General features: G+C 38.0%; 1 protein-coding gene across 1 annotated transcript in view; it reads left to right on the plus strand.

Moving 5' to 3' along the window:
• The window catches only part of ETFA (electron transfer flavoprotein subunit alpha), an 88,673-nt gene that overhangs the window by 13,285 nt on the left and 60,693 nt on the right, over positions 1-14,695 (plus strand). The window contains exons 2-4 of the mRNA XM_032417192.1: positions 10,658-10,804; positions 13,237-13,318; positions 13,421-13,503. Of these exons, the coding sequence (XP_032273083.1) occupies positions 10,658-10,804; positions 13,237-13,318; positions 13,421-13,503 (312 nt within the window). The remainder of the gene's footprint in view (positions 1-10,657; positions 10,805-13,236; positions 13,319-13,420; positions 13,504-14,695) is intronic.

Below are 14,695 nucleotides of genomic sequence, written 5' to 3' on the forward strand. Positions count from 1 at the left end.
AAGCCAGTTTGCTGTGAGTAAAGGAGAGAAAGATGAGTCAGTAATTGGTGCTTACAGACATTATTTTCAAGAAGTTTGGCTCTGAAAGGGTGGAGAGAGAATGATAACCCCTTTTAGCCCTGCCCTCAAAAAGTATACCCTCTCAGAAAGGCCAGTGAGCTCTATGAGGTATGTCCTTGGTATGTGAAAGAAAACTTCACATTTTATTATTTAAGTCTGATCAGTTTTGCTAAGTTTTCTGAAAGCATGATGGGGTATCTGTTGTAGTGATTTAACAAGTTTATATACTGTTCTTGGATAATTAAGTTACTAGTGAGATAACAAAGAGTTGCTTTTTAGTTTATCATTCTGAGGAAATTTCATTTAGTCACTAAACATTTATTGAGTGCCAGCTGTGTGCCAGGCACTTAGTGGGTACTAAATTCACAGTGGGGAACAGACACGCCTAATTCCTGCCCACATGGTGTGGATAGATGAGGAAGACAGACATTGAACACATTATTTTAAGTATGATCGATGTAACAGGTGTATAGGGTATTTGGGGAACATGTAGTGGCAGGGAGGATAATCTAGTTAGGGGGCTGGGGAAACTGACAAGATATCTGAAATTACTTTGTAAACTGAGGTGCTTTATAATTGTTATTGAGTGATGAAGTAATAGGGTGGAGGATTTTCTTTAGATGAAAACATCATTTTTGAGTTTTGTCTGTCTTAAGTCACTTGTTTATTTTAATTCTGTTCATATTGTATGTGTTCTTATTAGATATTTTGGTTTTTAAATATGGATTATTTGCAGGGTTGAGCTAGAAACAGAAATAAAGCATCAGTCGTGTTAGTTTGACTGTTAAAACAAAACAAAATCGAAAGTCCATGTGAATTTTGTCTAAGGTAAGGTGGAACATGCTGAAGGAGCCCTGGAAATTAAGAAAAAATAGTCCTGGAATAATGACACAGTATGAAAAGTAAGATCTGTAGCACCCTTGTTTCATTTCTGTATAACTCTGAAGGGCCGTCATAGCTCCATGGCACTTTGTGGGTTCAGCCTAGATCTTTGTTGTGACTGCACTGCATTCTTGCAGTTTAGCTTCCTCCGCTACCCAGTCCTGACTCCTTGATGGTAATAGATGTTGTTTCCAAGAGTACTCCCCAATAAACTTGTACACTCACACATACAAAAGGAAGATATAAGTGTAAGGTGGCAACAAGCATTTAAAGCACCCACTATATGCAATGAATTACTTCTCTCCTATGTGTCTAGAATGGTCCTAGTTATGTTCATTCTTGGGAGAATTAAGACAACAGTCTTCTAGATTTTCTGTGGCTGAGATGAGCAGCCTTGGAGAAAGGCTGATCTAGAGTCTTAATTGCTTTCTATAGCTCAGTGTATAGAGTAGAAGTATTTAAAGGATGTTTTTAAAGCAACAGATTTTTTTTTTTTTAAATAGACCATATGTGAAAAACAATAGACTATTTGGGGAGCAGTTTTAGATTCACTGCAAAATTGAGCAGAAACTACAGAGAGTTCCCATGTATTTCCCCCTCCTTGTCCCCACCTTTCTGCACTATCAGCATCCTGCTCCAGAGTGGTACTTTTGTTCCAATTGATGAAACCATATTTACATATTATCAACCAAACTCCGTAGTTTACATTAGGGTTCACTTTTAGTGTTCTACATTCTGTGGGTGTATCCCAAGTGTACAGTGGCATGTATCCACTGTTACAGTATTATACAGAATAGTTTCACTGCCCTAAAATCTGTGCTCTGCTTATTTCCCTCTAACCCCTCTGCCCCCAACCCCTGGCAACTGCTGATCTTTTCACTGTCTCCAGCTTTGCCTTTCCAGCATGTTGTCTAAGTGGAACTGTACAGTATGTAGCCTTTTCATGGCCTGATAACGCCTTTTTTTCTTTTTTAAAGTGCTGAATATTCTGTTTTCTGGACGAATTACAGTTTATCCATTTACCTACTGAAGGACTTTTTGGTTGCTACCAAGTTTTGGCAATTATGAATAAAGCTGCTGTAGATATCCATATGCAGGCTTTTGTATATAAATAAGTTTTCAACTCATTTGGGTAAATACCAAGGAGTATGAGTATTGGATTGTATGACAAGAGTATATTTAATTTAAACTGCCACATTGTCTTTCAAAGTGGCTGTACAGTTTTTAATTTCCACCAGAGTTCCTATTGCTCCACATCCTCACCAGCATTTGGTGTTGTCAGTGTTTTGGATTTTCACTGTTCTAATAGGTATGCAGTAGTATGTCATTTTTGTTTTAATTTGCAGTTCCCTAATACATGATGTTGAACATCTTTGCATGTGCTTATTTACTGTCCATATATCTTCTTTGGTGAAGTGTCTGTTCAGATCTTTTGCCCATATTTAAAAATCAGTTTCTTACTGTTGAATTTTAAGAGTTCTTTGTGTTCTTTTAGATTACAGCCTTTTATTATATGTCTTTTGCAAATAGTTTTCTCCCAATCTGTGGCTTGTCATCTCATTCTTTTGATGAAGTGGTTTTTAAAATCACTATTCAGTTCATTTATTGGATATCTCCTCTGGGCTAAACACTAAAGTAGAAGCTGGGGTTATAGTGGTAAGAAAATCAGATATGGCCCCTGTCCTCAAAATCAAGTGGAGAAGGCAAAATAATCAGGTGAATATAGTCAAGTGTGATAAGTGCTATAATGAAGGCAATTCAGTGTACTATGTTGGTGCTAGCAAAGTTAACGAGTCCAAGGAGATCCAAAGAAAGTTTTTATGTTTAGCTAATGTTTATCGAGCAATTTATGTTCTAGGCACTATTCCAATAATTCAGTTCTCACAACTCTGTGAGGTTGTGAGAGCATCATCTCTATTTTATGATCGGGGAACCAAGACGCAGAGACGTTACAGTGGAAATGGAATTCAAACCCAGGCAGGGTGGCTCCAGAGCCTATACTATTTACCACTGCACTGTACTAAGGCTTCTTGGAAAGATTGGCATTTAAGCAGAAAACTTAAGGATGATTGACTGGAAGCTAATCAGGTAACAGGGGAAGAGGTCCTCTAGGTAGAGGGAACAATGCGAGGGAAGGCTGGGGGTCAGAGAGAGCAGGGCAAGTTCAAGTATCTGAAAATAAGGTGTAAATGGAGAGAGGAATATATGGCTAGAGAGATAGATCACGCCATAAAATAAATGCCTGGTAAGCCAACCTGAAGAGTCCAGTTGTATCCTAGGGGGGCAGGAAGCAATTGATGTGTTTTAGGCAGGGGAGTAACATGCTAGATTTGTGTCATGGAAAGATCACAGAGAAATGGATTGGAGGGGAGAAAGCTGGGTTGGAAGATGTTTGGAGTGTTATAGGGGAAGGATAAAAGCCTGCCCTAGGTGGTAGCATTGATGATGGAGAGAAGTGAATGGATTTAGGAGATACTTTATTTAGAAGGGAGAATTGGTATGACTTTAGTTGCCGATTGGATGTGAGGGTTGAGAAAAAACTCAGATATGACTCTCAGATCATGGTTTGGGCAGCTTGTTAGAGAGTGGTACATCCCCTGAAGAACTCTGGACATAAAATCTGGTAAGGAGCTAGAGGATCAGGGGAAAGATGAATTAAGATTTGGATCTGCTGAGTTGGAGAGTGTTTGATGGAGACAGGCAAGTTAAGCAGTTGAAAGTGCAGAGAGTAACTTAATTTCAGGTCTAGCACTTAGGAACGAGATTTAATATCTCTTTCTCCCTCCTTCCTCCAATATATATGTGATTCTTTTATAGGTGGTAAATTATAAATTAAGCCATGGAAATGAGAAGTGAATAGTCAATAATTTCATATATTCCTGTGAGAATAGTAAGGTAAAGCCTGAAAAGTATCTGTTGGTAATTTTGGTGAGGACATAAGCCAGAGTGCAAGCAGTTGAGGCATGAATGGGAATTGAGGAATTAGAGAATTGGAGTGGAAGATGGTGCTAGTGGGTTTTTAATTTTGGGCTTCTTTAAAATTGGGGAGCCTCAAACATGTTTAAATGTTGATGGGAAGCAGCTCTGGAAAATGGGAGAAGTTAGAGATATTATTGAGAGATTATAGAAAGAAGTCTTCAACTAGATTTGAGAGGACAGAACCTAGAGCCCAGATAAAGCAATCAAATCTAGGACCTGTAGCAGCTTCCATTTTGATAGGACAGGGACAGTAATTTCTGTTGGATATCAGGAAGGTGAAGCAGGTCCTCTCTAATGGCTTCAGTTTTCATTGTGAATGAAGTAGGAAATGAGGCTCTCTTCTGAGAGTAGGAAACAGACTCTATTAGCAATTGAAAAACATCAGAAGGGGATATTTGAAAGAGTTGCTTTGGAGAGTGACAGTGCCAATGTGGATAACATAGAACATTGTCAGGCAATTTTGAGGGCCCAGATAAGGTCGATGAGCCAGAATTTATGGTGACAGCAGCCTGCATTAAGTAATTTCAGTGTTTTCAAGAGGTTGAGATTCCTTTCTGGACTGTTACCTTATTAAGTCTTTCTATAGTTATCTTTAAATGTTAAAGAATTTGGCTCCTTTTTTCCCCGTAAAAAAAGAGGGCCCTAAAGTACACAGATGCAATGGATCATAAGATAATAAAATGTAACTTGTTTAAAAACCTTTCCAGTAATGGACCTTTTTGAATCTTTAGTAGTTATCTATACCACTCTTACACCTAAAGTAGGATTTTAGGGCTCTAGAATGTTTAGAGCTGGAAAAGAGAACTTTTACATCATCTTTTTTTGTTTTTTTTGATCAGTGCTATTTTTTAAAAATCAGGAAAATACTTGCTAAATGAAATATTATAGGAATGACCCATCTACAGGTTTCCCCTGGTATGCAAAATAGAGCTTTCCTGTAAAACCTTTCATAAGCTAAAACAGTGTAAAGTGAAGAAGCAGTTGCCATTAACTTATACGGAAACATTTTTTAGTGTTCTCAGACCCCAAAAATAACCTCTCTTAGGCTTTTCTGATATCATAGGATACATCTTGTTAATGGATGCACAAAATAAATTAAGACAAATCACAGATGCTCACACAGTTCAAATCTATGGTGGCTTGATGCTGAGTGTAGTTCCAGGGAAGGAGCTTGATGGTGCCCCTCTTGCTGCTTTGGGGTGCACGATGCTTTGGGGTACAGCTTGCTGCAAAACAAATGCTGAGTGCTAGTTTTGCTTTTCCCTTTTTTTCATAAAAATGAAAATCCTCTTCCGATTTCTTTTGGTTAGTGAAAACAGGTAGGGGGGCGCCTGGGTGGCTCAGTCGTTCAGCATCTGCCTTCGACTCAGATCATAATCCCAGGGTCCTGGGATTGAGCCCCACATTGGGCTCCCTGCTCGGCGGGAAGCCTGCTTCTCCCTTGCCCACTCACCCTGCTCATGTTCCCTCTCTTGCTGTGTCTCTCTCTGTCAAAATAAATAAATAAAATCTTTAAAAAAGAAAGAAAGAAAGGGAAGAAAGAAAGAAAAACAAAACATGTAGGTCTTTCATAAAAGTGAAGTGGCATAAAATGAATTTTTGAAAAGCTGGGGATACCTATATAAAAGAACTTAAATATGATGGTACTTTGATGTGAGCTAGTAATTAAAAACACAAATTCTGGAGTCTGACTGCTTATGCTTTTTAAAAAAAAAGGTTTACTTATTTATTTGAGATAGAGCAAGTGAGCATGAGCAGGGGGAGGGGCAGAGGGAGAGGGAAAGAAATCCTCAAGCAGACTACCTGCTAAGTGGCTAAGTGCGGGGCTGGATCATGACCTGAGCCAAAATCATGACCTGAGCCAAAATCAAGAGCTGGCTGCTTAACTGACTGAGCCACCCAAGCACAGACTGCTTACACTTTTAAACAGGCTCTGCTTCCTAGCTAGGTAGCCATTAAGCTCCAGTTTCTTCATCTGTAAAGTCAAGGTAATAATAATACCTACATCATAGAGTTATGAATTTTATTTTATTATTTTATTTTTTATTTTTTATTTTTTTTATTTTTTATTTATTTATTTGAGACAGAGAGAATGAGAGAGAGAGAGCACATGAGAGGGGTGAGGGTCATAGGGAGAAGCAGACTCCCCACTGAGCGGGGAGCCCGATGCGGGACTCGATCCAGGGACTCCAGGATCATGACCTGAGCCGAAGGCAGTCGCTTAACCAACTGAGCCACCCAGGCGCCCTAGAGTTATGAATTTTAAATAAGATACACAGTTGGCCCTTGAACAACATGGATTTGAACTGCATCGGTCCACTTGTATGTGAATTTTTTTTTTTTTTTGATAAAGAGTGCAGTACAGTAAACGTATTTTCTCTTCTAATGATTTTCTTAATATTTTCTTCTCTCTAGCTTACTTTATTGTAAGAATATGGTATATAATACATATAACATACAAAATATGTGTTAATTGCCTACTGTTATTGGGAAGGCTTCTGGTCAACAGTAGGGTATTAGTTTTGGAGGAGTCAAAAGTTACATGTAGATTTTTGACTACATCAGGGGTCAGTGCCCTAACCCCCATGTTGTTCCAGGGTCAACTCTTTCTCAATATCTGTATCTTTTGGTTTATTTAATTTGGTTAAAGCAGAGCTGGGGAGCCATTCTGGCAACCCTGCTTGCCTGGTTTTTACTTTATCCTGTGTGGTGGTTCCTGAGGTGTGCCTCCCTGACACCCTTAGTCTTATGTGGAATGTAGTTTGAAATCCTCTGAGCTAGCTCATCTCCCTCAATTTACAGATAAAGAAACTGGGCTCTAGATTGAGGCATAACATTTTAAAGGCTACAGACCAATTTCTTCTGCTACACACAACTATTAACTGCTGAATTAAGCCACATAACCATGTTTAGGTGCTGTAGCTTCTCTTTAGGTGGTATCTGAGGAATAGAAGGTAGAACACTGAGTTAGAAGGAAGCTTAGTATTAAAAACTATAAGGAGGGGCACCTGGGTGGCTCGGTTAAGCGACTGCGTTCGGCTCAGGTCATGATCCTGGGGTCCTGGGATCGAGCCCCGCATCAGGCTCCCTGCTCAGCCGGAAGCCTGCTTCTCCCTCTCCCACTCCCCCTACTTGTGTTCCCCCTCACTCTGTCTCTCTCTCTCTCTCTGTCAATTAAATAAATAAATAAAATCTTTTAAAAAAATAAAAACTAGAAGGAGATGAACCATGAGAGACGATGGACTCTGAGAAACAAACTGAGGGTTCTAGAGGGGAGGGGATGGGGGGATGGGTTAGCCTGGTGATGGGTATTAAAGAGGGCACGTACTGCATGGAGCACTGGGTGTTATACACAAACAATGAATCATGGAACACTACGTCAAAAAACTAATGATGTAATGTATGGTGATTAACATAACATAATAAAATTAAATTAAAAAAAAACTGTAAGGAGTCAAGTGATAAAGTAATATGGAGTGCCTGTATGATGTAATAGTAATTAGTAAAGATTGATCAGGTAGATGAACGAGTGGGTTCTTAGGTATGTTCTTTTGTTGTTGTTTACTGTTATAATTTTGAATAGTCTTTTAAAACAAATATACAGGGCGCCTGGGTGGTTCAGTCGTTAAGCGTCTGCCTTTGGTCAGGTCATGATCCCAGGGTTCTGGGATCGAGTTCTGCATCGGGCTCCCTGCTCAGCAGGAAGTCTGCTTCTCCCTCTCCCACTCCCCCTGCTGGTGTTCACTCTCTCTCTGTCTCTCTCTCTCTGTCAAATAAATAAATAAAATCTTTAAAAAAATTTAAAAAATTAAAAAATATATATATACAGTGTCCCCCTAGAAGTTCCAAAAACCTTGATGATTCCTTGGGAGAACTGCCTAATTTATCTTATGATAGAACTATAATTTATGGCAAATATGGGCCTTCTGCCACCAAATGTTGGATTTATTCTTGAAATGGTGATGGAAGTCTCATAATTTTTATAATAAATGATGTGTGAAACATAATAAAAAATATGGTATCTGTTATGTATTGGTAATAAGGAGTTTGTTACTGGCAATTCTTGTGAAATGTGATTTAAATCATAAATTATGCCACTGAGTCCTAATTAGAGTTCTTTGCAAAAGATACTGTGATCTTCTGGTTAAAAAAGAGAAAGTACTATATATTTCTACAGATGTATATTTAAAAAAATTGTACTGGATTCTTTGAATAGGCATGGTATTTGCCTTCTAAGAACTTTCATTCCATCCCAAGAATTGTGAACTGTTGTGAATTGCTACAACTTTCTGGAGAACAGTTTGTGTCAGTCAGTATTAAAAGCTTTAAAAGTGTGCCTACCTCTTGATCTAACATTTTTAGGAATTTGTTACAAGAAAATAATCGTAAGATATGCATAAAGATTTCTTACTTTAACCACCTCCTGTAAGAAGGCAATTTTTTTTATTGTAAAAAAGAAAAAGTTATACAAGCAGGTACTTGATCTGGCAACAACAAAAGTCTCATCCCCCCACCCCCTTCCTTGCTTCCTTTGAGTAAACAGAAAGGGAAGAAAAAGACAAGAAATGCCATCCATGATACATAATGCAGTGATTCCTTCCTCTCGCATATCCCTATAGTCTCTGGTCACCAGCTCTGGGATTGGTTCATCAAGGATAGAGATGGTTGAGAAGACTGAGGAGAAGGTTGAGGATGAACTGGTACAGGTAGAAAGCTTATGGCTTTCCCTATAGCTTGTTGAAGGTTGCAGAGAATCTGGCTTAGTCTTCTATGGAAGGAGAGCAGCTAAGGTCTGGCCAGGTTCCAATCAGAAGGGTCTTTCTAGACTAAAACAAACTCTCATTTGTTGAGGATGAGTGCAGAGATTTAGCTGTAAGGATGCTCTTTTCTGCATTGTTTGGTTTTTATGCATTTTATTATTTTTTTAAAGTAATCTCTACACCCAATGTGGGGCTCAAACTACAGCCCTGAGATCAAGAGTTGTATGCTCCACTGACTGAGCCAGCCAGATGCCCCTGCATTGTTTATAATAATAAAACTACTGGGGCATCTAGGTGGCTCAGTTAAGCGTCTCCCTTCTGCTCAGGTCATGATCCCAGGGCCTTGGGATCCAGCCCCATGTTGGGCTCCCTGCTCAGCGCGGGGAGGGGTCTGCTTCCTCTCTCTCTCTCTGCTGCTCCCCCTGCTTGTGCTTTCTCACTCTCTGAAATAAATAAATAAAATCTTTATAAAAAAATAATAAATTACTAACTACCCAAATGATTACAGGACTGGTTAAACTGGTATGCTCATATACTTAACAGCAATAAAAAGGTAAAGAATATTAAAATACAGCAATTGGTATTTACAATATAGTAAATGAAAAAAATATGTATTTTGTAAATTTAATTGTGTAATGAGCATTATAGTCCCATGCCTGTCTGCCTTTCATTCATTCCCTCTGTAAATTTCCAGCTCTGGTGTAAATTTTGTACCATGCTTTCCTCACTCCAGCTCCAGATTAAAGATTATTGCTGAATTAAGCCTTACAACCGTGCCACTTGATCCTCAGTGCCTCCTTTTCTCATTTCTCATAGTGATTTTTCACAAGGATAGTTCCAGAGTTTTCTTATTTTGTCACATCTATGGTGCCCTTCCTCATGTTTTCACATGACAGGAACACCTAAACTTCTTCCTTTCTTCCTCTTGATTCTATATTTCATGATCTGCAACCTCCAGCCTTTTGGATCTCTTCATTGATTGAAAAACTGTTCTCATAATTGTATGTAAACAAGTCGTATTTCCCTTAAAATCTTTGAGTATAGTGACCATTCTTGTTCATCTTTGTGTTCCTGGTGTTTGAAATTATTCCAGATGACCATGAACTATTGGTCTCTTGATAGTCCACAGTAGATATAGGTGGATGCTGGTTGGTTCCAAGATATGGTCTGCAAGCTTCTTTTTTGAATTCAGAAGTATGTTTAAACAGTTGGAACCCCAGCAAAATTACTGTGTGGTATTGTATTTTAAAGACAGATTTACATTATCAGTTATTTGGGTATTGAATGCATTTTGCCTGAAAGCAATAGAAATTGACTATAGTAATTGATTTCAAACCCATTATTTCTGGATATACTGTATCTTTAGCAGTTGTGCTGCAAGTGGATGTAATTGGTAATAGTTTTATTCCTAGTTTGATAGGTAATATGTTCTACTTAAGAATTTTACATTTATTTTATTTATTTTTATTTTATTTTTTTGAGAGAGAGAGAGAGAGAGCATGCATGCCTGAGCGGGGGTGGGGGTGAGGGGCAGAGGGAGAGGGAGAGAGAGAATCCCAAGCTCCATCTCATGGCGCTGAGATCATGACCAGAGATGAAATCAAGAGTTGGATGCTTAACTGACTGAGCCACCTAGGCGCCCCTCTACTTAAGAATTTTAAATTTAGATGTAGTTAGCAATTTCTCATTGAACACACAATATTCAGAAACATAGATTAGTGGGAAAGTTGTTTTGAAATAATTAAATTTTTCTAACAGAATACAAACTAGCACTTTGTTTTTATTAAGTAAGAATATTAGTAATAGAATGATAGACACAAATAGCTTAATTTTTGCCATTGAGTAAGTACTTTATGAATACATTTATAGAACTGAGTGTTGTGTACGGTTTTTTTAAAGCATACATGCTTAATAATTAGAGTTTTAAAAACCTATTTGTATTACAATATTCTTTTCCACCTTTTTTTTCCTTTTAGGCCTCAGTGCTACGATTTCAGAGTACCCTGGTAATAGCCGAGCATGCAAATGATACCCTAGCACCCATTACATTAAATACCATCACTGCAGCCAAACGTCTTGGAGGTGAAGTGTCTTGCTTAGTAGCTGGAACCAAATGTGACAAGGTGAGAAATTTTTAAGGTCAACCATAGCAAATATAATCTCCATCAAGAGACAGGGAAAGATGGCAACAGAGAATTATGCTGAGGACTGTAACCCAAACTGGGCTCTAATCCTCATTAAATGGCCAATGTCATAGTCATTACTACATGTGAAAAAGGAACTAAAAGGTTTGCTCACTAAGCATTTTGTCTTTTGAAATGAGGTAAAATACTTGATTTAGTTCCACTGGCACCATCATGTGCCATCAGGTACCAAGTAGAATGATAATATTTGAGTCTCCTTAGAGGTTAATAGCCGATCCCTTTTTTGTATTGATGAATATACCAGCTAATTGCTTTTAATTCCTGAAAGTGGTAAATCTGGACAAAGTATCATGGATATTAATTTTTAATTGGTGTAAGAATTCAAATGTAGGTACTATGCTTTTCAAACTATAGCTGTTAGTAAAAGGTGTTTTTGTTTTCATTGTTGTTGTTGAAAGGAGATAACGGGTTTGTAAACTAACCCTCTAGGAAGGTTCTAGAATATGGTTTGCAGGATCTGTACCACTGGGCTACAGTGTAGTTGAAATCATGCCTCAGTTAAGTTGAGCTACCAGTTCCCTCCCGTACCACACAGGAGTTGCCAAGTGTGCAGTTGGGGACTTAGACCTCAGAGGAAGAAATCTGGAGAAAGCATGTTTCTTTTTAGAGGATTTTATTTATTTTTTATTAAAGGGCATTGATGCAGAGCATGTGTTATAATGCAGGTTCAGAATGCTAGTGTCACTTCCGTCTAATTTCTCACATGAAATTAGTATCTTGAAAGAATGTATTCTAGCAGGTTTGGGGTTAAGTTGTATGGGTTTCTTTCCCTAAATCCTGCTAACAACTAGGAATCTTACTTATTTGATAGTAACCAGAAGGTGTGATGACATGGCTAAGCTATCTTTTTTGGTTGCCCTGCTTTTAGATATACAAGTTCTGGGTTTGATTATTTGGCTGTGATTTTAAATAATTATTCAAATATTTTAAAACTATTTGAAATGCTATTTTATTCACACTGTTTTGAGAAAAATCAAAGCAGAAAGCATTTTCTCTTTAGTTACAATGTTATTGTTTTGTCGCCTTCTAATCTGAAAGAAGAACAGTACCTGTATAGAGAAATTCTATTAATAGCTTAGGCAGATTTCAGTTTTCTACTGTTTTTTGTAGTCATTTATCGTAAGCAGCAAGTGATTTTTCTGTGTAGTGCCAGAAGTTTTTGCTGGTAAAAAAGATAGTTTTGGTAGTACAGGATAGTCTGCCATACTTGGTTCAGCAGAGGTACTTTTTGCTATCTGGGAAACAGTGACTGTTGTTGCAGCCTTACCTTCCATTGAGTGGGGGGCAGGAGGCACAGCTTTTTATGCCTACTCATTAGTGAATCAGCATGGAGGTAAACAAGAAGACAGAGACCATGATATGATTGTTAGGTCTCTGCTAAAGCGAAAACCAGTCTTGCTGTAGAGAATTAAAAGGGGGAATTCTACTTGCCTTTTTTTTTTTTTTTTAAAGATTTTTTATTTATTTATTGAGAGAGATAGTGATAGAGAGAGAGCATGAGAGGGGGAGAGTCAGAGGGAGAAGCAGACTCCCCGCCGAGCAGGGAGCCCGATGCGGGACTCGATCCTGGGACTCCAGGATCATGACCTGAGCCGAAGGCAGTCGCTTAAACAGCTGAGCCACCCAGGCGCCCCCTACTTGCCTTTTATATATAGGAAATCTGAGTAGTCAAAAAGCTTTCCCAGAACTTCATTCTCATTCCACACAGGAAAAATGAGGAATTAAAATAAAAAATTATTTTGCTTTATCATAGATAAATATATGTAGGTGGGCAGGAACTCAGAAGTTGACAATGGACTGTTACATAAGATTTTTCTATTGCCTAAATTCACTAATTTTAAATTCAGCAGAAATTATTATTGCCAAATAAAGTGCAGTGGCCTGTAAACCAGTGTGGTTAGGTCCTATTCTTTACCTCTAGGAAACCCATTGGCTGTGTTATTATTGTGTGTGTGAGAGAGAACCTAACCATTGCCTCATTTTCACCATTTCTACAATGATGAATTTATACTTGCATTAATTGAAAGGTAAAAAGCACAATTTATAACTAAATTTGCATAGAGAGCTGTGCCAGTTTTGGCTTATCAATTAATACTTTTCTTTTCCAAGGCAGGAATTTTTGTTTAAGATAATTGGTAGTAAGATCAATTGGCCTAAGATTTTTTTTGTTGTTGTTAAAGAATTTTTTTTCACTTACGTCACCCTTTTTCTGTTCAGAACAATTTCTGTAGTTTAAAAAAAAATTATTTCTGTCGTTGGCTATCAGATTTTATGTTCTGTTGATATTTGTAGTGGTGGCTCTATTTGTATCTTTCTGTTAGATGGATAATTAAAAACTCTTTTAATTATAGGTGGTACAAGATCTCTGCAAAGTAGCAGGTGTAGCAAAAGTTCTGGTGGCTCAGCATGATACATACAAAGGCCTCCTTCCAGGTGAGCTTTTCCAGTGGAAAAAGTGTAATGTCTGAAGTATGCTTGAATATAAGAATATGAAAATATTATGAAATATGTTTATCAAATGTGTTTAATTCTCAGAGGAGCTGACGCCATTGATTCTGGCGACTCAGAAGCAGTTCAGTTACACACACATCTGTGCTGGAGCATCTGCCTTCGGAAAGGTGAGAAGATTGAGAATGTGGAATCTGATGTCATTACTTGGAAGGGTTAGCGTTCATTGTGCTGAAAGTGTACAACAGACTGTGTTTAGGTAGCTAATCCTGGCTTTCTGAATTAATATGGTAGTTTTGCTAAAATTTATTCTTTCAAGACTGTTAAAATTTCTGTAAAAATGCCATCTCCACATTTTCAAATTTTTTCACAGAGACAACTCTATTCTTTCAAGATTTTGTCGTAATTATTAGAATGCCACTTCCAGATTTTCAAATTTTGTCATGGCGAAAACTCTAGGATATTTTTAAAGATTATTTTTCTTTCTTTTTTTTTTTTTTTAAAGATTTTATTTATTTATTTGACAAAGAGAGGCACAGCGAGAGAGGGAACACAAGCAGGGGGAGTAGGAGAGGGAGAAGCAGGCTTCCTGCCGAGCAGGGAGCCCGAGGTGGGGCTCGATCCCAGGACCCTGAGATCACGACCTGAGCCGAAGGCAGACGCCTAACGACTGAGCCACCCAGGCGCCCCTAAAGATTATTTTTCTTTAAAAACAATGTTGAATTGTCTGTGCCTGTAAATGTAATTTGTAGTAGTAACCCATCTTAAGCAGTGGTTTATTTGGGTGGCTGATGGATATTTACGAAGGCCAAATTCTATCTCCTTGGGGGATTTGGAAGGGCTGTGTGGTAGTTGGAAACATCCTTAGGGTAAAGAAAGCTGTAATCTGATCGTGTGCATTGTGATATGTCTGAAGAAAGAATGTGCTATCAGATGGTTAGTTACCTGCACGAAGTTTTAAAAAAGAGGGAGGGAAACTAAGGGGGAGCCTAAGAGAATTTGTCACTGGGTTGTTCTTGCTTTCTCTGTGGCCCTGGGTTTTCTAATTCCCTTTTCTTTTATCCCATTCTTAATAAGCTGCAGTTTTTAGTTTTAAAGATTATAAATTAGGTTGTACACAAATACATTTTTATTATAAAGGATGCATATAGTACAGTAGTATGCAGAGCAAGGTATCAAAGTCCCCCTTTCTTCCCAACTCCCTCTTCCCGTTTCAGAAGTACAGTGTTAACAGTTGTACATTCTTTTAGTCCCCTTGCTATGGATTTTGAAATTATAATACCTGTATAAATTTTTTTTTTACTCCCAAAATGTAATAATATATCATGAATTGTTTTGTTACTGGTGGTTTTTACTTAAGAG

Source organism: Phoca vitulina, unplaced genomic scaffold (assembly GCF_004348235.1).
Source record: "Phoca vitulina isolate PV1807 unplaced genomic scaffold, GSC_HSeal_1.0 scaffold20, whole genome shotgun sequence".
Classification (NCBI taxonomy): domain Eukaryota; kingdom Metazoa; phylum Chordata; class Mammalia; order Carnivora; family Phocidae; genus Phoca; species Phoca vitulina.